General features: G+C 41.7%; 2 protein-coding genes across 3 annotated transcripts; both read left to right on the top strand.

Annotated features, from left to right (window-relative positions):
* Positions 1-109: 109 nt before the first annotated feature.
* LOC128462365 (guanine nucleotide-binding protein subunit alpha-14) lies at positions 110-5,798 on the top strand. 2 transcript variants are annotated; one of them, XM_053447751.1, is made up of 7 exons: positions 110-436; positions 3,108-3,292; positions 3,479-3,633; positions 3,712-3,840; positions 3,964-4,093; positions 4,202-4,355; positions 5,057-5,798. In XM_053447751.1, the coding sequence occupies exons 1-7, from the start codon at positions 316-318 to the stop codon at positions 5,245-5,247; spliced, it is 1,065 nt and encodes a 354-aa protein (XP_053303726.1). In that variant the 5' UTR covers positions 110-315; the 3' UTR covers positions 5,248-5,798. The 2 variants fall into 2 exon arrangements, with proteins under 2 accessions (XP_053303726.1, XP_053303727.1); XM_053447752.1 differs by lacking the exon at positions 110-436 and adding an exon at positions 447-2,014.
* Positions 5,799-5,906: 108 nt separating this feature from the next.
* prune2 (prune homolog 2 with BCH domain) lies at positions 5,907-19,510 on the top strand. The gene is made up of 12 exons (XM_053447753.1): positions 5,907-6,055; positions 6,589-6,794; positions 8,428-8,493; positions 8,597-8,797; positions 9,822-9,998; positions 13,428-13,530; positions 16,152-16,283; positions 16,397-16,483; positions 17,235-17,333; positions 17,422-17,460; positions 17,908-17,964; positions 18,090-19,510. The coding sequence occupies exons 3-12, from the start codon at positions 8,439-8,441 to the stop codon at positions 18,121-18,123; spliced, it is 984 nt and encodes a 327-aa protein (XP_053303728.1). The 5' UTR covers positions 5,907-6,055; positions 6,589-6,794; positions 8,428-8,438; the 3' UTR covers positions 18,124-19,510.
* The last annotated feature ends 331 nt before the right edge of the window (positions 19,511-19,841 follow it).

Genomic DNA, 19,841 nt, shown 5'->3' with positions numbered 1-19,841 from the left:
CTGACCACACACACACACACACACACACGTACACTTGCATTGCCTCTGAGTAAGAACCGGCCCAACCTCCCTCCTCCTCCTCCTCCTCCTCCTTCTCCCGTGCACAGCAGGAATGTGAAATGCACCTGAACTCGTTCCTGCAGGAGGAAGAGTGAGTACAGTATGTCGCCAACCAGCCAAGCCACCTGTTCCGGGACATGAGCTCCCCTGGCAGGACTGAGGAAGACCATTATCCATTCATTCCTCTGACTCCACTTCCCCTGTGGCGGTGGTTGATCATAAAAAACTAAAGCAGCCGGTCGAAGTTGGACAACAATGGACGAGTGCTGCATGTCTGCCGAGGACGCAGAGAGACAGAGGATACACAGAGCAATAGAGCAGCAGCTCCGTCGTGATAAGAGAGAGTCTCACCGGGAGTTTAAGCTGCTGCTGTTAGGTGAGTGTGGGTAGAGGTTAGTGGTGATTACCCATGTTCACTGTGTGCCAGATCACTTGTAAAAAAACATGTTTACCCACTGCCATTCTTAACAGTGACAATCCAAATGATTCAATACAAAGACTCAATTAAAACAAAATTTATTTCCATGTAAAATTAGCAATATCATATTGATTTTGTACTTTACGATCACAGCCAGGTCACTGTAACTATTAAATATTATATTTGACTCTTAATCAGTCAACATTATGCTGAAAAGGGAAAAAATACACCTTGTTATATGTACGATTTTTCCAATGTGACATATCAGTCACATCATTATATAACAGAAACCAACTTGTTAAAGCGGACCTTCCTGTAATGATGATTCATTCACATGTCATTGGGATTTGTTGACACATATAATCAGCCCAACTGTATTTAGTTTGTTACCATGTGAAGTTGCTGTTGTTTTTTAGGAGTTTAAATATACTATAAATATTTAATACATTTGGTTAATATTTGTATTTTTTTCTAACAATACCTTACATTTGTGGGGAAAAAAACAACCTGTTTTTAACAATATGTGTTATAGCTGCAACCTCTTTTTTTAATCATTCACAAATTCTGAAGATAAATTGATAATGAAAATAATTTTGAGTTACAATCCTAACATTTCCTAGTGCTGCTTTGAGCTGACTGAATGCTAACAACGGCATGATAATAAGTTCACAATGACTATGCTAACATGCTAATGTTAAGCGGGAATAATGTTTGCCACGTTCACCATCTTACTTAAGTATATCAGAAGCTGTTTTATTAATATAAGTATAAAAGGTCAAATTGTTTTCATTAAATTTTGATGGCGCTAGATTGCAAAGGAAACAATCATCAATACCTCGGTAATTAAATTTGAAGGGACCGTATCTGCCTGTGCCAAATTTCATCAAAACTCATCATAGTCAAAGTATTGTCAAAAGATTGGTCACAGAGAAAATCTGTTCAAAAAATTTCAGGGAAATTCCTCAAATAATTGTTGAGATACTTCCCCATAACCAAAAGTGCAATCCTCTGGGGACCACGATCCACCTAAAGGTTTTGGAGATAATTCAGTCTGGACGCAAGCAGTAGACCGACCAACTAATAGATATGATCAAAAATGAGCGTCATTGCGGAGACAGTTTATAGTAGAATCTAGTTTCAGTTATTGTTTGCAGATTGCAACCAACTATCTCTTTATTTATTTAAAAGATTGTGAGTTGAATGTATCAATTCAACAGGGAGGACGAAAGCCTTTGGCTCAATAGATAGCGAGGCTATGGTTTTGTGTGCACTGTTCCTTTAAAGCACTTTCAGGTTATCCTTTGCATTCTTCAAATAGTTGGTGCAACCCTGATGAGTCAGCGGCTTGATAACCTTCATAGTTTTTTCTCCCCTGATTCAAATCAAAGTAGACTGCTGCATTTTTTTCCGGAGGTTTCTTTGTCAAAGCCAAATAGGTCGACAACACAGTGCATACAGGCTTTTTTTCTTCTTTTTCTTCATTTTGTTTTTTTGCTTCGTCTGAATTGTCAAGATGCATTTGCCAAACAAAGTCAGGTATGTTAAAAGTGCAGAACTTGAAAGAGAGAACAATACGGGGCAGAGCAACATTCTGACAACCGGGGAGATGAGTAAACACATTGTGAAATGTATAACAGCTCACAATAGCTCCAGTTGAGGCCTGTTTTCTTCATCAGAACTATCAAAACAGCCGCACTTATGAAGAGTCGCACTGTTGGTTATGTTGGAAACAATACACCAGACATGAAGGACTTTGTTTAAAGGTCAGGGCTACTTTAAACTTCAACTTGAGTTAGACTGGTTGGAGAACAATATCCTCCTGTAAAGGTCAGTCTAATGGTTAACATTTTTAAGCATTTCAGGTGGAGAGCTGACACTCTTATCGAGAGTATAATTTACAACCAGTGGGCAGGAAGCAGTTCACTGTTCCAGTCAAGGACACATGGCTGTTGATTGACGCGTTGACTTGGCCAGGATCGAATGTTCCCTGCAGACTAAAAAACTCTAATACACAATAACGCACTCATGTTAAATTCACATTGTTTATTTATTTATTTATTTTTACCTCCAACGTTATGTTTTCAGAAAAGTGCCTTTGTTTGCTGGTTGCTTTGTTTGTGTGCTAAATTAAGGAAAAACTACCTAATGGATTACCATTAAAGATGGTGGAAGGATGGGATCTTGGTCAGGGAAGGACCCATTCAAATTTGGTGCCGATCCAGATCAGGAAGATGGTTTTTTTAAATTTTTATTTTCACTTAATTTCCAGTGAATAATAATGAATCTTGATGAAAAAATCTGGCATAATCAGGGAGAGGTTTGAGAAATTTGGTGCATCTTTACTGAATTTAAGAGGACTGTTGGGCCCCTTAGGAATGAGTGGTTTCTTGAACTTGATTCCAAGTATTTACCCACTAATCCGTGCATCCACTGATGCGCGCATACACACCTCTGTGCCTGAGGGTGGGGGGGATAATTACAACCTGTGAAACCACAGCCTGTTCCCATTTTGTTTTGCTGCATCTGATTGGTGTTCCGATAATATATTTCTCAGTGCATGTCACAGTTTCACATATTTCTGGCTTTTCTTTTAATCTTATTGTCCATCTCATCCACCTAATTTGCTCAGGGACTGGTGAAAGTGGGAAGAGCACTTTCATCAAACAGATGAGGATCATCCATGGCAGTGGATACAGTGAAGCCGACAGGAGGGGTTTCACCCGGCTTGTGTTTCAGAACATTGTCACAGCCATCCAGGCTCTGATCCACGCCATGAGGACGTTACAGGTTGACTACATCGACGCGCACAACACTGTGAGAAAACTTACAGGTTCAAAAAATAAAGACATTAATGATAATTCTTTTGTAACGTTTTATGAAACTCTGTGTGTCACTTGCGCTGCACTCACACACTAACACCTTGTGTTACTGCTCGTGGGCATGCACAGCACAGCACAGCACAGCACATAACAACTTTTGTGTGGATTTATTGTGTGTCAGAGCCGCGCGGAAAAGCTGAGCAAAGTGGAGGCAGCCATGGTGTCTGCCCTGGAGCCTTGGCAGGTTGATGCCATAAGGAACGTGTGGAATGACCAAAGTGTTCAAAGGTGCTATGACCGCAGGAGGGAGTTCCAGTTATCTGACTCGGCCAAATAGTAAGAGTCTTATACTATAAAATATCTGATCATTTACACAAACCCAAGGATGTGATCCATTGTTTGTTCACTTTTCAGTTACCTGAGCGACTTGGACAGAATCACAGGCCCGTTTTACATCCCGACCCTGCAGGACATCTTGAGGGTCAGGGTCCCCACCACAGGCATCATAGAGTATCCCTTTGACCTTTCCAAAGCTATCTTCAGGTAGCCTGCCGCACTTTATCACCTGCTACAGCAAAAAACGATGGGTCTTCTGAGCCAAGCTACACAATGTAGAGATGTAAGGAACGATTCATTTAATAATCAAGGTGCGATGATATTCCATAGGATGGTGGATGTGGGTGGTCAGCGTTCAGAGCGGAAGAAATGGATCCACTGTTTTGAAAATGTCACATCCATCATTTTCCTGGCGGCCCTCAGCGAGTATGATCAAGTGCTCTATGAAAATCCCAATGACGTAAGCTCAAATCAACATTTTGCTTAGTGGTGGTCCAAAATATTTCGCCATTGTCCGATCTGTGGACCCGTCTTTGTTGTCTAAAGAATATCTTTCCCCTTTCCCTAGAATCGATTGAGAGAAAGCCTCGCCTTGTTCAAGACCATTCTTTCATACCCTTGGTTCCAAGAGTCCTCCACCATCCTCTTCCTGAACAAAACAGACCTGCTCGAAGAGAAAATCTCGCAGTCCCATTTGGCAACTTACTTCCCAAACTACAAAGGTAAACCATGCTCTGCTCTGTCACTTCCTGTTTACTCTTGAGTGGACTGTTATCTGCCCTCTGCCACTTCATCTATATTTTTGTGTTCTAGACGGTTGTTAAACAAAACAAGCACTTAGAAGACACCCCCGAAGTTTTTTCTAACTTTATTCAAGACAAAGATTGTCAGTGCGAGAGCAGGATTTTGTAATGCTTTCACTCAAAACCCTGCACTAGCACCGAAATAGCCACTGCCTGTGCTTCGATTTTCTCTGCTTATGCTTAAACTGTGCACTTGCACTCAGATAAAATGTTGCTTGGACAGATTTCCTGTTCTCCCATCCCAAAGAATGCCAGTTGTGTTGTTGATAAGTGAAATTTGGAATTTCTTCAAATTTGACACAAATTTAAACTCATTGATTGATTATTTATTAGATTTGGGCGTCAAATATGAGTCTGTTTGTCATGAGTTCCTCGGCAACAAATACTTAAGGATATGGTTGTCATATTTATCGATATTGAAAATTATTGTTGCAGCATTAATCATGAGCTGAATAATAATCGTGAAATCTCATGATATAACATTTTCTGTGGCATATACAATACTTTGCGGTAATAACCATCTGAAATGTCTCTTTCCTGTTTGATGTAGAGTAAATTCCCTAATGTTTGTTATATTAGGAGTGAAGGAGTGACAATTTTTACCTTGTCTGTGCTCTCAGGGCGTAGGAATGATGCTGCCTCTGCCAAAAAGTTCATCCTGCAAATGTACATGGAGAATCACAGTGGACATGAGAAGCCCCTTTACACACACTACACCTGTGCCACGGACACCGAAAACATCCGTATCGTCTTCAAAGCCGTCAAAGACACACTCTTCAGAGATAACCTGAAAAAGTTCAACCTCGAGTGAAAGAGGTCAAGGGACAAAGTGATTTCTTTCACCCTTAGGAACAAGAAAGTCACATGTTGTAACATGTGCTCATGGACATTTTCCCTTTGATGTGCTGTTGGCCCTCAGACAGCACTGTCAGGTAACATGTTCCTGTCAGTACTGTAAAACACAGACAGTGTGTGTCTGTGCCCTGTTTTTCAACACAGTTCATCACACAGTTTAATTTTGGGTATTTATATTTGCAACAGGAGGGAAATGGACACCTGCAGCGTTGGTTAATGTTTCTACAGAGGTGTTACAGATCCCTCCTATTCTAACGTTATTCTCTGAGAATCAGCCAATGGTAGCAAACCGGTTTGACAGAGTCTGATTTATCAATAATTGAAGCAAGTCTGCATTGCTACATTGGGAGGCGCAAAAAAAAGGATTGTCTACTGAGAAGTTCAGTGTCTTAAGTTTTATTTATACTTCATAATATAGTTTATGTGTGCAACAACAACCATGTAGGCTGTGGAATGATTCTTCATTAACTAATAAATATTAAACCAAATGTTTTTAAACAAACCAAATTCTGTGCCGTTCCTCTGTCAATTTGCACATATTTTTATTTTGAGGATAAAATACATAAATATAGGAAGAAAACACCCGTAGGAATGTGTGATACTGTCGCCGCAGGCTGATAATTTGGACACCTCCTGTCTGCGCCCGAGCTCCAGGCGTGGCCACACCGAAGCTGTGGTAACAACCTTTGTACCAAACAATAGTCGACAGTGTGCAAAGGTCTGCTCTCTGCCTTCCTGTCTCTACCTGTTGGAGTCGAACCGTGGTAAGTGAAAAGAGGCATTCAGCGAGGTTCGACCTGTGCAGATAAGAAAACAATGCCTGTTTCCACGTGGAAGCAGAGGCTGTGCAAGTGCTATTGATTTGATCTGCTCTGTGGCTATAGTTGGATTGTTCAAGGGTTGAAAAGTTTAGTGCTCATTCAGAATATAAAGGGGCCATTTGAAGTTGCCTTATAGACGTCGGAGGGGCAGGCATGATGTATTTGCTTTGGATCAATCACTGTTTTCTCACCAGCGCGTAACAAAGCATGTGAATATTATCAGGACATGGAGCGGACAATGTTCTCATTTCTGATTGTTATTGCTCTGTCTTACGACCTGAGGGGTAATAAAACCCTGTGGCCGCAAAATCAGGCTCACAAATATACTGTAAGGATTTAACAGCAGCTCCATGTGGGTATTAATAACACAATTGCACTTAAACACACACAGCTTATCTACTTCAGTCCCAGAGACATACACGCATAAACCCACCCTCCTTTACCCCCCACCCATTCTGTTGCAATGCCTGAGGAAGCCGCTGCACGCCGTGGTAGCAGGTGATCGCCCTTATTTGGTGATGGCCCAGATCATGTGACCAGAAAATGGTGGAAGCTGTGAGGTGTTTGTAAGCTGAGCATCTCCATCGAGAGGCTGGGGGAGCAGGAAATAGGCAGGGAGCTGGGAGCCACGTCCATGCTCTGAGACGCAGGAGGACACACACGATCCCGACCCCCGGCAGTGGTGAGTAGATGTTTTTTGCTCTGTGAAGATGGAGAAAGATGGAGGGATATGTTGTTTTTTTCCCCCCTCCTCACAGCCGGCAGACAGGAAGAGAGAGAGGGAGGAAGGGAGGGGCTGCTGTCACAAGCACTGTGGTCCTGTGCTGTGCTGTGCTGTGGATGCGAGGCAGAAGCATCCTCCATGGAGGATGCTCAGAACAGATGATGCTGCTTGTGTTATTCTGCAATGTACCAGTGTGTGTGTATGTGCCAGTGTGTGCTGATTATCTCTCTGTGTATGTGTGAGGAGGTGTGAACGTGCTGTACATGTTTCTATGAATGGTCAGCACGATAGTCAAATCCACTGTACAGGGATTCACCACTCAGCATTTTGCTCTCGCAATCTGCAAATGCAATCACATTTTCCCAGTTCCGGGCCGAGTGCATCGAGGAGCTTCTCTTCCTTCATGCACGTGACTCACTCAGAATTTGCATCTCTGCCCAGTCTGTGCTCAGGGAGGCGTGCAGTCATTCGATTTGAGTCAGCACTAGAACAAAAAAAGGAAACGAACAGGCAGTGAGGACGGGGGGAGCGAGCTCGTCATGATGTAACAGCAACCCCCCCACCACCAACACCACCACCACCACAGACACACACACGTCAACACACCACTTCCAGCATCCTCCCCCTTCCTCCAGTTTGAATGGGAGGATTATTCACACAGGAAGATTTTTCTCATATCTCTCCCCCCTCCCCCCATCATTTGTCTCCCCCATTCACCTCACCACTCTTGTTCGGAAATGCATCTGTACAGACCAGTGAAATTAATGTTATCTATTTGAACACAAGCTGGTGTTTCAAAGCTTTGTATAGTTTGATCACTTCAGGAGTTTTTCAGGCTGATATTAATGTTGACATTTGATACAACAGGATGTCAACAGGATACAGGTATATTGACAAATAGTCTGTGTGTTACATAGTACAAAGAAATAAAATTGACATGGAAGTATCTATGGATATATCAGATACTATATCTGCCATGGCCTATATTTTGGCAGTAGTAGTAAATATTTATGGCACGTAGATGTTTACCTTATAATAAATACGCTGTACAGTTCTGTTCACTGGCTGTGGCTCAGCAGGTTGGGATAATCAGCATGTGTGAATGCTGTTCTTAGTGTAGACTAAAATATAAATGCAGTAAATTTAGTCTTCCATTTAAATAGTTTATCATATATCATACTGTGTGCAGATGCAGAGAAATGATCAGGTTATTTTGACTAAATAAGGCTTTATGTGATTGACACCATATATTTCTTAAATACAACAGGAAGACTTTCTCACTTTTATTTATTTACTGCTTTATCACATTTTCATGGAAATAAACAATATAAACTAAAGTAGTAGTAGAAGTATTCAGATCCTTACTTGAAATAAAATTTGCCATACGCTGCCTCTATATAAAATAATCAATAACAATTAACAGTCGTGCAACAGTATTTATTGACGTATCTACATCAAACTAAAATCTGAAATAATACTCTTGTTTGTAAATCACTATGTAGAGGAAGCACAGGCAGTGGATTATGTAAGTAGTGGTTGCTGTGGTTTTATCATAAGAGTCCAATTACTAACTGTCATTATGTCCTCGCAGGTCCTCTGGGGATGGACCTGGCATCAGAGAGTAAAATGAACTTTGAAGCGGGCGAAGGCCGACCAGGTGAGAGTGACTCCACCAGCAAACCAACAGTTACTCACATAGAATAACCCGTGACATCTTAAAGTAAATAACTGCTTTTATGGGCTCTGTTTCCCCCCCGAAGTGCCTCCTACCTCTCTTCCCCTACAAGGAGGCCCGACCCAGAGGAAGAAGCTCTCCGCCCCTCGCATCAGCCTTTCACTGGACCAGAGCGAGGACGACTTGGGGGAAACGCCAGACGATCTCGACATCAACGTCGATGATCTCGACACTCCTGATGAGGGGGACTACCTCGACTACACGGACCATGAAACGGACTGGGAAGGTGGGTTATTCAGAATGTAGTCAATATCAGACTGATCCCAATATAGTCCTTGATCATCCTGATCCTGGAGGAGGCCTAAATGTTTCCCAGGTGTCTCTTCTTTACTTGTCCACCGCCAAAGGAGCTTACGTTTCCTTCACCATCTATTTCTTTGTTGGTTGGTTTGTTTGTTTGTGAACAAGAGAACACAAAAAGAGAGAACTTGGTACACGGGTGTTCAATAGGTCAGGGAAGAATCTGTTCAATTTTGGTGCAGATCTGGATCAAGGGGCGAATCCAAGAATTTTTTTTTTCCTTTTTGTTTAACGCCGTGAGATAGGCTGTTTTGCAATTTATTTTTTTCTTCCTCAGAGAGTCATTCATTGATCTTGATAAGTGTGTGCATTTTAGTGCAGATTTAAATTAATTAGGGGACTGTCGAGCCGTGGCAGAGGTCTATGCTCTGCAGTGTGCCATTCTAGATTTGTCCATAAAATGTCAAAAAGATTCCACAGCATCTTCCCACAGTCCAAAGTGGCTTTATCAAATGTCATGTTTCCAAAAAATCCCAAACCCTAAGATGTTCAGTATTTAATTATACATGTATAAGAGAAACAGGAATTTCTCTAATTCAAGAAGATTGGACCAGAGGATGTTTGGCATTCATTCCTCTATTCCTCTGGGACTTTTCGGTTCTACTGAATACCATTCTATTTTAATATTATTTTGTATCCATCATGATGGAGCCTATAATTTGCGTAGTCAAGATTTTTTGAAGAAGACACATTTTGACATGTCATACGAGGAAAGGCATTTTAACAATAAACAGAATGATAGCTGGGTCGGATTTTGCGGCCTCAGTTTCAGGGTCCTCGTGTTGTTCATCCTGCACACGGTCACGCTGCTGTGATTTACTGGGGCACTTGAATATAACAGAGCCCTCCCTAATAACACAAGGGACAACTGAGCTTATGTTCACAAAATGTCTGCCTTCGAAAAGGCCTCCAACACACAGTATTTGCTCTTTTGTCCTCTCCCATATCAGACCCGAATGCTGCCAGCAGGACTGGGACCAGTGAGCCTTATGAATCCATCCCGACGTACAGCGCGGAGGAGGAGCGCCACGACGGGAAGCTGTGGAGGACGGTCGTCATCGGGGAGCAGGAGCACCGCATCAACATGAAGATCATTGAGCCCTACATGAGAGTCATCTCCCACGGAGGTGAATATTAAAGAGCTGATTCAGCACCATGACTTTGGGGGTTATGTCCGAATACTTGGTAAAGTAATGACACTTCACTGGTTGACTATCAAAACCACAAGTCAACACTGTGCATTGCTATGGTCTAGTGCAGCATAAGGCAGAGGGAGTGGCATCTATGCCGGATTTATCGCTGTTGTTATCGACAAGCTGGATAAACTACAGTTACAGACATGCAGCAAGAAAAAGAGATGGAAACAAACAACAACAGATTCTCGACTAAAAACAACATTTTGGAAATATTTTCCTGGAGCAGATAAGCCCTCAACATGTGTCAGGCTGCCCTAAAGTACATCCACTATAGCAGCGCTATAACTATCTCAAGCGTCACCTGCGAACAGCTAACGCTAGCAGCAGCAAAGTCGGAGAGGAGAAGCGCCAACGGAGTGGACAAGGAGGCAGACGACAATCTGATAATTCTCAGAACCTCCTATCGCCAACCGAAATACTGAATCCTTTTCAGTACTTCGAAATACTAAAACGCAGTAGTCGCGAATGGCTTAGTTAGAGAAGATGTTTACATTTAAAGTTTGTATTTAAACAACTATATTCAGATTGGAAAAGGGTTGATTGAGCTGGTATTTGATTTGTCCCCAGCAGTCCCCAGTAACCATCAGTTTTTTTTACACAGGATTTTGCGTATCAGGCCACACGCTGGCTGGGGCTGTATTATATACTCATTTACATTCTTTTAAATCACTTTTAATTACAGCTGACCTAAAAATAACTAAATACCAGTCCATAATCTAGAAAAACAAATTACTCTTAATTGTACAACTGAAAATACATTATACATACATTAGGCACCTATAATACATAAAACGTAATTATTGAGTTTAGGTTCAATGTGAACTCATTCAAGACATTTTTAGTATAACATTAAAAAGCATTAGGTTAGGCGACAGTGCATTAATAATGTATTACTATCAGTGTGTTCAACTGTAAAAGTGACCTGCAGTAAATGAGTTGCAGCAAGTGAGGACCAGCTGCTGAACCCTGAGGCTGCGCCACAGCTGCTGCACAAAGAGCTGTTCACCTGTTTCTTCAAAGTTCGGTGAAGCTCTCGCAGTGAGCAGAGCCCCGGAGTGGAGCGTCAGTTGTCGTTGCTGTAGTCAAGGATGTAGTGATTGAGAACAATCACTTGTGTTGACACCGCCGCTGCTACAGAGCCAAATTCAACACTGCACTTCATTTGGCCCTTCACAATACACATACCTTGTGTGAAGCTGATAAGATGAATGGTTCTCGGAATACTTGTTCCACATACAGACAGCCGATGATTTTTAATGGTTGAGTGGCCCTGTAGGTTATGTGATCAAGACAGTTACTCACCACAGGAAGTTAAAACAAAGGAGCTGTTTGCCGGTTTATTCAAATTGTAATATTATTAAAAGCACTGCCGCTCAAAATCACACCAAATTGACATTGCACTCCCTTTGATCCTAAAAGAAACTAAACAAACAGACAGTCAGAGAGAGAGACAGACAGACAGACAGACAGACAGACAGACAGACAGACAGACATAGAAAGAGCGACAGAGAGACATTGAGACAAAGAGACAGAGAGACAGAGAGACAAAGAGACAGAGAGCCAGAGAGACAGAGAGAAGAGACATACACAGACACAGACACAGACACTGAGACACAGACACAGACAATGAGCCTAAGTTAACCAACCTCTGACCTCCTTGCCAAACAACAAAACTGAAAACTGTCTAAAGCATCTTTTTAAAGATTTCTCCAGGTCTCAGTTTTAGTTTTTCAGTCGGCCTCAATATCTGAGTCAGGGCAGGAGAACGTTATAGAAGTCATAATCTCTGCTGCACTGACTTTATCACAACCATGTACTGTGCGGGAGCTGGAGAACGAGTTAGCAGAGTGATGTTGATCAGTTTTGAAATGCCTGATCTCAACCTTGAGCTGGAGCCAAGTGACAATGAACTAATACAGGCTGCAGTGGAGGCGAGCCGCTGAGTTTTACATCACACGATGGTCACCAGAGAGCGAGCTGCACGGAGAGAAGCATTTTTATCTTCTTTTTTTTTCACACATCAACTGAACATTAGTACAACAGGACTCAGGTTGAAAACCGTGAAAGTGGCCACTTGACAATAACACACCCCGTGCGTTTAATGAAGGGTGGAGGTTGCTGACCGAAACCACTCACTGCTCACCGAATGAAAATCCATTCTCCCATAGTGGGTGCCAGGGGTCATGGTTTGTGTGCAAAAATGACCTGATCTCAACCCAGCATGTTGAACAGTGTTCTTCACCACCGCCACCACCATCATCTTCATCATCATCATCATCATCAAAACACCGGAGCTGCAGTTTAAGATAATTTTCCCTATATTTATTTCTGCCATTAGCTTTTTTAATTAATCAATGAATCAATCAAATGTCAGAAAATAGCGCATTCATCTCCGTTAGAATTCCCTACAGCCCAAGGTGACGTCTTCAAATATCAATTCATAACAATAAGACCACATAATCATGATTTAGTATCTTTTAATGTATCACCTATCTGCCTTAACATAGAGGAACCTGGGTCTGACTCTGTACCATACCAAAATATCCCTGGTACGAACGCGACTATCTTGCACATTTGGAGACAAAGTTACACTGTAGCGATCGGGGGATGGAGCTGTAGTATCGAAATCCTGCCGATACCTAGAAAAAGAACGATCTAAAATGGAAGTATCATTTGCATCACATTATTTGAAGTTTTCTGTTCGGCCCATGCCCTCCGCGCTAACATGGAGGAGTAAGGGTTGATGAAGTATACTGCAGCCAGTCACTAGGGGCCCTCCAGACGCTTTGGCTTCACTTTTAGGAAGCTATTATGTCCTCCAACTTTACATATGGACCATAAAGAGTCACAACATATTAGTTTCACAGGCAGGGGCCCCATCTTTCTCTCAGTGGGGCCCACTACAACCCAAGGGCCAATGGGCTACGCCCCAATAAGCCTGTGCCTCAAGAAAACCCTGACCATATTACCATTACTGATGGAAATCAGACACTATAATCATTGTACGTAGCACAGTTTCCCCCCACTGTGCTCTGTGCTGTGGGCTTAAGTGTAACAGGAGACGTCTGGTACTGAACAGTGAACATCAGCAGCTCTGTCTCAGATACAGGACCCTCTGTCTGAGTGACACCGAACCTGCCGATGGATGAGCTGGTGAATTATCTGAAACGTGGGGAGAGGAAGCAGGACAGAGAGACAGTCAGACAAAAGAGACGAAGATAATAACAAAGAAAAAAGTGAAAAACAAGGGAACAATCAACTTAGGAGGCTGTGCTAATTAATGCTAAGCTTTCACCAAGAATTGTTGGATCAACTTGACTCTCATTCCTTTTAATTATTTTTTTTTTTTTTTTAATCAAGGCTACTATGCCAATGGAGTGAACGCCATCATCGTGTTTGCTGCCTGTTTCCTGCCAGACAGCGACAGAGAGGACTACCATGAAATAATGGAGAACCTCTTCCTGTGAGTAACAACTTCCAAACACCAGCATTTACTCTTACATGAAGCAACCTGTCACCAAAGCTACTGCAGTTCATCCTGTAGGGAACATGAATGCACCAAACTGCAGCACGATCAAAGTCCCATTGGTAGAGATATCTTATTGAAAGCCACACATGTAAACATCAGGGTGATGCTACAGAAACATCAGGGGACACGTCAGTTAGGATTCATTCTCTGGGGACCATGACTGTCTATTCAAATTCAACTAGAAAGTGTAGAAATATATCCTGGTAAACTGACAAGCCTTCATGCTTGTGTGGCTAATGGGATGTGAGCTGGGTATTTGGTGACCCTCTGACTTGTTTGTTTATGTTTGTTTGTTAGAAAGCAGGATTACACATAAACTACAGAACAGATAACCATGAAAATAGGTGGAAGGGGTTAGGTAACCCTAACACATAACATTTTGGTGTGGATTCGGATCGGTGGCTGACCCAGGAATCGTTTTTCTCTTTCTTTCACATTGTGAGACAGGGCGTTTTTAAAAGTTTTTGTTGATTATCTTCAACATCTTGGTTTAGGTAACAGATATTTATGTGTATGTGTGCAATCCGGTACAGATCCAAATACAATTTTGGATCTAACTGAATTTAATATGGTTTCATAAGAGGACTGTTTGGTCTTTATGGAGATATGCATGCTACTGAGTGCCCTTCTAGTATCGGTCATCCCTGGTTTAGAAACAAGTATAAGACAGTATCCCAGTATCTCGAGAATCCTGGATATACTACCTGGAGTACTCTGATAGAAACCAGGATCCTGTGGTGAGTGAAAACCTTATTCAGTGTTTCTGTAGTGGCTGCAGTGACGAGAAGCCAAAAGAAAACTGCAGGCACCCGATCAGGAACCAGCATTCTGTTATGATCATATGCAAACAGATACAAAGAACCTGTTCAATTGTTCCATTTAAACACTATATCCGGAAATTAATGGGAAACTGCGACATGTTTGCACTAGGTTTTAGTTTCACAGTTTCCATGGCACAGAGATCCAAATACCTGCAAAACAAACAGCATTCATCCTGACCTCAAGCTGATTTTAGCGATGATGATTAGCCAAACTTTTTAAGATGGTGATTCATGATATGTCAACAATAATAGTTTAATTTATACAAACCAATATTAGGAAACATTAAAAGTTGCATTTTATTCTTAAAAGCATTTCGTGAATCCGGAATGCAGCCGGATTTTCCTTTAATCTCCGTGCAAGGGAAGCTGTGTAAACAAAGCGACAGAAATAAAGTGATAATCGAGCCTGTTTGCTGAGACCTCCCATGCTGATGTCTTCACTGTTGTGCTGGCACAGATGCATTGCATGCTTGGACAGTGTCGTTGGGATCCCACGGGCTGTTCTGAGAAAGATATCGAGTAAGCTGGCGTATCCAAGAGTTTTTGGATAGGAATGAAAGGAGGTAAACCGTAGTGTCTGCAGTTTCTGCTGCCAGATGGCTTGAGGTGTGAACACGTGCGAGGAGGAGTAACTATTCGAGGTGGTGAACAGTGTGCGGCTCCTGTCAGTGGGAGATAATCACAATAGTCACGAAACAGAGTGGATGTTGGTTTGTAAGCTGCAGAATGACATTAGATCGGGAAGAGAGGAGAGTCAGGCTGAGCCTACAAACTCTGGGGTTATTTGGGAAATCAGGAGGACTGTGGTAGCTGAGGATATTTTCAGAATTGACAAAGTTCCCCGCTGATTGAGAAGAATGAGAAAAAGGTGGAAGGGGGTGAGGAGAGAAACGAGAAAGAGATAATGGTTTCTCTTGGCCTGAATCAGAGAATTGGATTTTAAAAGGGTAGAAGTCTGATTGAGCTGTGGAAATTGATGCATGGAAGGAAAATAAAACGAAGGAATTCAAACCAAAAGAGCTCATCCACGAAGCTTCGTTTGTACCCATTTCTCATAGTTGATATCAGGCGGCAAGATCACTTATATCCTCATAATGATGACAATATTGTAACATACATAATGTTAAAGACATATAGTGACATATATTGTGTTTAAATTACATGGTAATATGACATGTTTTCCACTGTGATATGGTGAAAGGTTATATTTTCCTAATTAAACAAGATGTTGATATGCACGAGCTAATCAGGTTGGTGTTTGTCATTTAAAATAGCTGTTTTTATCTGTTGTATTATTCACATTTCCAGAGCCATGAATATATATACTTTTTGTCATTCTACTGGTGTGGCTTTACAGTGGTAATCAATAGATACCTCAACATTTTGTCTAGATATTCATGGTCCCCAGATGACCAACAATAAGAAAAAGCTTTCCTCTAGTGCCACCATGAGGCTGACATGTTCAATTTTGAAGCTGACATTGAATTGCCTTGATGATGAAATCAAAATGTTATAGCCATTCATGCTCCCCCCAGGATGAATTAAGCTTTTGTACATGCAGATAATTAGTAGTTATAATTATCACTCAATAAAATAGTTGACTTATAAAAGGTGGAGGACATTTGGGTCAAATGTTGGTCAGTCGGAAATTATTTGCTAGTTTGGAGTCAGGGTCACGGTCATGGTCAGTGATCTGTGAAGTATTTCACCCTGTGTGTGTTTGTGTGTCTTCAGCTATGTGATCAGCACCCTGGAGCTGATGGTGGCGGAGGACTACATGATCGTGTACCTGAATGGAGCCACACCCCACAGAAGAATGCCCGGCCTCGGTTGGTTGAAGAAGTGCTACCAGATGATTGATAGAAGGTCAGACCTGCTTCTCCTTCACCTGATACGTGATGACAACATGATTTCACGAGAGATAACAGACGCTCACGACACTTGAAGCTCCTATCATGTGACATGTTGTGTTGTTTCAGGCTCAGGAAGAATTTGAAATCCTTCATTATTCTCCATCCATCTTGGTTCATCAGGACCATTCTAGCAGTTACCAAGCCCTTCATCAGGTAAAACTCATCCCGACTGAAATATCTTAATAGACCTGTTATATATCGCCATGAGGATGAATTTTACTTACCTGGATGATCCCATGACTTTTCCTCTGTTCCAACTTGAGGTTGACATTTTAGCTTTTTAAGGGAAATGTCTGAACAACTCTTGGATGATTCGCCATGAAATTTGTTTCAAACCATAAACTGTATATTAAAATGGACGACAAGTCTCCTCTTCCTCCCACTACTCAGAAAGAGGACAAAATAGCCAAGATATGAACACTCCATATTTGGAGCAGGAATCTGCGCAGTAGTGATCGGTAATATTTGTGATAAGAAATATGTTGAAAGGCAAAAAACGACTTTGAGAAAATTGTATTTGTCATGTACTTTGACGTTTTAACTTAGTCCATGTCCTGTACATTAACATGGAGGAGACAGGATCTGTGACCTATACTGCAGTCAGCCACCAGGTAGCGATTTAGACATTTTGGATTAACTTTTGAGAACTTTCATGTCGTCCATCTTTATATACAGTGTATGGGTCAAGCATGTTCCCTTAGGATGAATTATAGTAACTTAAGTGTAAAGTAAAAGTAATGAACTTTTCATCTGGTGGAATCATCTGGTTAAAATAATATTCCTCAGATTTAAAGCAGATCTCTTTCACCGTGCTTTTCTTGTTTGTGAGCTTATATAAACTTTTATGCGTGTGTGTCTGTGTGTGACTGTGTGTGACTGTGTGTGCATTTTGCTATTTACCCAGTGCCAAGTTCAGCAGTAAGATAAAGTACGTGAACAGTTTGGACGAGCTTCAGGAACTCATCCCCATGGATTGCATCCAGATCCCAGAGTGCATCATTAGGTGAGTCCACGCCTGTCTCCTCCGAGCCCGAGCTGTCGCTTTTAAACGCCTTTTATATTCATCTTGTCATCTGAACTCTCACCTCCAGACTCGACAAGGAACTGAAGGCAGCATCGGAGAACTCAAAGTAAGCACCGACTCTCCAGCCTCTCGTTACTGCCCTCTGCGGAGACAGGGGCCCCAGTCTCAGGGTTTTTCCTCGGCCGCAGAGCTCATTTATCAGACGCCAGACTCTCAGCTCCTGCTGGACGACTTGCATTGGATTTGGCCACGGTTGCAATTACAAGTAAAAAAGACACAGCGAAAAAAAAGTTGCTAAAGATGCTAAATGCATTGCTTTCATCTCATTTATCATTACAGTAAAATAAATGAGCCCGTCCTTATTGCAGAGAGATCTATAACCCTGATAATGAATGCAGGATCAAAGCTGTGGAATTACACACTAATCTCTTGCTGACTAATTGTGCACTGAATCATACACCGCACGTGTCTCCACATTCACAGTGTACCAGGGCATTGCAACGATAAATCCTGCTCTAACAACCTCTCCATTTTTGTTCTCCTTTCTATCAAGAGTGAATATTTTCCTGCAGGGATCGGAGTCAGTGGCGGCAGCAGCGGGCAGAACCGAGTAAGTCCTCTAAGACGTTTTAGATCACACGTTGAAGAGAAACGGCCTCGTGTCAGCGGTGTGTCACCCATACATAAACACCGCCCGTCTTTAATGTCTCTGTTTTGTTCTGTCATCTCACCCAGCCGAGCAAACGCAGCCGGTGCCAGCAGCTCTTAAACCCACACATCCTCAACGGACGGGTCACCTTGGTGTTCAGGAAACACTGTCGTACGGCTGGAGCTGGAAAAGCAGAGGGTTGTTAAGCTAGTGTGTGTGTGTGAGTGTGTGTGTGTGTCTGTGTTTGTCAATTACACATCGGGGTTGAATATGAAATCGCACCTCACAATAGTTAACACGCAGATGTCATTCTTTCAGGCTGCAGCAGCGTCTTCTGTCCCTTACATCTGCTGTTCAGAGAACTATAGAGTCAGTGTGACGCATGGCGGCGCCTACAGAGTAGCATCGGTGTTCACGGTAGGTTAGGAAATGCAATTTACACCAGACAGTGCACCGTGCAAATCCATTTCTAGAGACTAAAGTGTCATAGTTGTGTGCATGAGAAGCAGCGAAGCAATAATAGTCAACCTTTACTGGTTCCACAGTATCACCACTTCAGATTCAACTTGTGCGTCAGCAATCTACAATAAAAGCACAAGGGGACACCATAAAGACCTTGTGCCATAAATGACCAAATTATTGCTTTTCAGCGAATCAAAACCTCTGTCTTAACACTAATGCTCTAAAACTGAAGAATATAATTAAAAATAGATATTTTAACTGAAGAGTTTAACTGAAACCAAGTAGGAGGAAATTAAATATACAATGACGTTATCCGTGCAATGTGAGAATATATCTTTTAAGCCATGTTCTCTTGCCAGTGTGTGTGTGTGTGTTTTTTATTGGATCAAATTAGGGTCAACAGAACTGTTTTTGTGCTTGTGCAATAAAACTGTTTTGTAGCAGTAGAAATTATGAGTAGGTTTGATTCACACTCGTGCTGGGATTTTTCTTAACTGTTTTCACAAAATCTGAGGGACGGACGCACAACTTACCAATCTATGCATGTGACACTGTAGTTACAGCTAAAACATCTGGACCCTATTTTACTCTTAAGCCAATCAGCACGATTCCCACTGACCAACCAATCAGAACGTTGCCCATTGAGCATCTTTGCGACCATGTTGAATTCAGTAGCCCACCTGTGTCTCAGAGGAGTCCACCTCATGTCCCAATCAGAGACAAAAGGAGAATGATGTACACCTACAGTGTTATTTCCAAAGCAAAAAGTATCAGTGACCCTCATTTGATCCATGTGTTTACAGTCGGTTTCATAACTGGGAATAATCTTCTCCCGGATCTGATGAAAATAAAAGATGGGGTCTCTGTGAAGCACAATATCATCTATATACGTGTGTGTGTGTGCATTTGTACATCAGTGCATGTCCCCACATAGATAACTAATGGTCCTCTTATCAATGAGTCCTATCATGGTGTAGTAATGAGGATGTGCAGACAAATTATGGATCACTGTCTAGTCATTCAATAAAATGGACTTAAGTCTGAACTATGTTTAAATGAATGACTCTGTTTCCACCTTGTGATGTCATGAAGTTTATTTCTATAGCACCATTCATATACAGCGCAATTCAAAGTATTTATTTCCTTCCAAGACTTTATTTGAACACATTTTTAAATCAAAATTCAGTGACAGCAAACAGAAAAGTATAGAAATAATATGATAAATCAAATGTAAAATGCTAATCCAACAACACATTTAACAAATAGATGAATAATACGATTAATGAATATGTCGAAACTCGTAAACGCCCACGATAAAATATGCTACGCGTGGGAAGTGATCATAATCAAAAACAAAGTCTAGAAAAATCAAGCTT

The sequence above is a fragment of the Pleuronectes platessa genome, chromosome 19 (assembly GCF_947347685.1).
Source record: "Pleuronectes platessa chromosome 19, fPlePla1.1, whole genome shotgun sequence".
In the NCBI taxonomy this organism is placed as follows: Eukaryota; Metazoa; Chordata; class Actinopteri; order Pleuronectiformes; family Pleuronectidae; genus Pleuronectes; species Pleuronectes platessa.
This window is presented reverse-complemented; position numbering and strand designations above follow the sequence as displayed.

Bases quoted from the DNA above. Each gene is read 5' to 3' on its own strand.
- LOC128462365 (XM_053447751.1), top strand. From the start codon at position 316: ATGGACGAGTGCTGCATGTCTGCCGAGGACGCAGAGAGACAGAGGATA. The intron at 3,293-3,478 runs GTGAGAAAACTT...ATTGTGTGTCAG, and splicing joins ACATCGACGCGCACAACACT to AGCCGCGCGGAAAAGCTGAG. The intron at 4,094-4,201 runs GTAAGCTCAAAT...CCCTTTCCCTAG, and splicing joins TCTATGAAAATCCCAATGAC to AATCGATTGAGAGAAAGCCT.
- prune2 (XM_053447753.1), top strand. From the start codon at position 8,439: ATGGACCTGGCATCAGAGAGTAAAATGAACTTTGAAGCGGGCGAAGGC. The intron at 8,494-8,596 runs GTGAGAGTGACT...TCCCCCCCGAAG, and splicing joins AGCGGGCGAAGGCCGACCAG to TGCCTCCTACCTCTCTTCCC. The intron at 13,531-16,151 runs GTGAGTAACAAC...GTGTGTCTTCAG, and splicing joins ATAATGGAGAACCTCTTCCT to CTATGTGATCAGCACCCTGG.